General features: G+C 36.5%; 1 protein-coding gene across 1 annotated transcript in view; it reads left to right on the forward strand.

Moving 5' to 3' along the window:
- Nucleotides 1-2,163, forward strand: part of LOC108573276 (uncharacterized protein C18orf8) — a 4,025-nt gene extending 1,862 nt beyond the window's left edge. The window contains exons 8-11 of the mRNA XM_017935673.1: nt 98-317; nt 394-596; nt 976-1,251; nt 1,383-2,163. Coding sequence (XP_017791162.1) covers nt 98-317; nt 394-596; nt 976-1,251; nt 1,383-1,644 — 961 coding nt within the window. The 3' untranslated portion in view covers nt 1,645-2,163. The remainder of the gene's footprint in view (nt 1-97; nt 318-393; nt 597-975; nt 1,252-1,382) is intronic.
- The last annotated feature ends 343 nt before the right edge of the window (nt 2,164-2,506 follow it).

A 2,506-nucleotide genomic window follows, 5' to 3' on the forward strand; every position in this document is an offset into this window, starting at 1 on the left:
CTCCCCGTTCCGGTCATCTTAAAGTCGATCGTAGAACGCCATCAGTCGATACATTTAACGATTTCCCGAACCAACGAATCATATTACGTATATACAGGTATATCGAATTAAAGCTGGAAACTTTGGTGAAACTGTTCACGGATAAAGTGCTACTGGTTGAATTTTTAATGCAGCGGGCAAACGCGAAGCATATTTTGATACGAGTGTTGCAAGATTTTATGATGTACCTACCTTATAGTCTAGTAGATATGCCAGTTATATTCGACAAGTTGAATTCAGTGTATAGAAAGTACCTGGAAAGCGAAATCCAAAATCAGGTATGACGAGCGTGTATGATGATTATACTTTTTCGTTGTTTTTCGGTTAGGTTAATCGATGCGCTGATTTTTACAGATAGGCACCTCGGTGCAAAACAATGTAAAAAACGTAAGCAGCAGCAGCAGTAGCAGCAGTAGCAGTACCACTACCACAGTAGAAAATTACAAGCATAAATTGTTGATCGGTCAAAGTGACATGTATACCTATATATTGCCGAAGTTTCCTGAGAATACGATCGAACCGAAAATGATCGTATGGGTTCTTCTCGAATATATTAGGTATATATTTGCCTTGAACCCTTTCGTTACGGTGGTGTTGGCCGACAGGCAGTATGCTGTCGCTGTACGGGACAGTTGAGCCGCAAGTCAACTGCACCACTTTGCCGCAAACAGAGCGTAACGTCTGCTGTTTTATCGTAGGAAATTATGGAAATTATTGACCTTTATTCAAGTGATTTGAAATTAGTATTATAACGAATTATAAAGAAATACATATCAGAATAATGAAATTAAGAAAATTGTTTTATAATAGTTTTATAACTGCGTTAGCTGTCAGTGGTGGATAAATATTATAGTCACCTTTAGTAACGAAAGGGTTTTAAAGACTTAATTTTCAAGTTAAATCTGATTTTATCTGGTAGCATTCTATTCGTTTCAGATCGTTGGTAGAACATGGAATATCTGTGCAACATTATTTACAAGAATTCGTTATTACAACGTTGGTTCAACGTAAAGCATACTACCAACTTCATCAATTGCTGCAATATCATGTAGTTGCCGATTCAAAACCTCTGGCATGTCTGCTACTCTCTTTAGAAAATCTGTATCCAGCTGCTCTTCAGCTTGCGTTGGATATGCTGAAACGATTGGGAAACGCTCATGAAGAGATAATCGAAGTTCTTTTGTCGAAGGGGCATATTTTATCAGCCTTGAGGTAAAGAACCATTGTTGTTATATGCGCAATAATATAGACGCTGAATAGTGCATAATGTATATTATCTGGTAATCGATTTATGTATTTCGTTGACTCTTGCCAATGTATTCTTCCTCTTTTGATCGTTTTAGTTATGTTCGATCGGTCGGGATGGTGAACCAAGTATCCGGCAGAAAATTTTTGGAAGCGGCGAAAGCAACCGAGGATCCGATGTTGTTTTATTCGGTATTCGAGTTTTTAAAACAGCGTACTTCATATTTGCACGACAGTGCGGTATTTACAAAAGAAGAACTCTGTGAGATTTACTTGCAGTATTTCAAGTATTTACCCCAAGGAATAGACAATGGTTGTAATTCGGATACAAATTCTAACGTCACCACGATTTCTTCCTAAACTTATATTTGCCCTTTGTTTTATTTTCCGCGCCAAAGTGCAATTCGTTTTTATCGTAAAATGTGGAACAACGCTGAATATACTTGAAACATGAGCAGTACAATTAGAATATTATTTAGCTGTTTTGCAATTTATTTCATCTTCCATATTTCCATTTGTAAAATATGTCTATACACGTATACATTTATATATAATGTTTGCGCGCGCGGCGTACCGTATCGTGCCGCAATATTCCAGAGCATTTTGTGCAACTAATACAATTCGTTTGAAGCTATTCTCTGTGTGCGTGTGCGTGTACGTGTGTGTGCGTTAGTAGCAGTAGTAGTAGCGGTAGTTTGATTTTTGTTTTCGTAGACGCGTTTCAGTAACGCAATAAAATATTTATTTTTGCGACTGGTATGATTTTTGTGCCGTTACAGCGATATGTTAAGGGAAAACGCGATATTAAAAAGTAAATAATGGCGCACCGATACACTTGTGTACGCGATATGTACGCTTATATGAACGATTAAAGCGAAAACGGAGAAAAATTGTCCAAACTTTTAATAAGAAAAATATCTTTTCTTTTTGTTCTTTTTTTCTTTTGAACGCTGTTCGAATAAAATCGACAAGCGTAATAAGATGTTATTACTCGATCGTTTCCATCCAGTATACACTTCTAAAGTTAATGAAAAAATTGAATATGTACATGATCATTGGGTGCTTATAATTTTCGACAAATGGACAATTGTTAAATATTCTGTCGATAATTATTCATGTAACGTATGCATATGCACATACCTACTTGTTCTAACGGAAATGACTATTTCTCGGCTTTCGAGCGACTTGGAATTGTTTTTATCGATTTTCTCTCCTATCCTTT

This window comes from Habropoda laboriosa, unplaced genomic scaffold (genome assembly GCF_001263275.1).
Source record: "Habropoda laboriosa isolate 0110345459 unplaced genomic scaffold, ASM126327v1 scaffold134, whole genome shotgun sequence".
NCBI lineage: Eukaryota > Metazoa > Arthropoda > Insecta > Hymenoptera > Apidae > Habropoda > Habropoda laboriosa.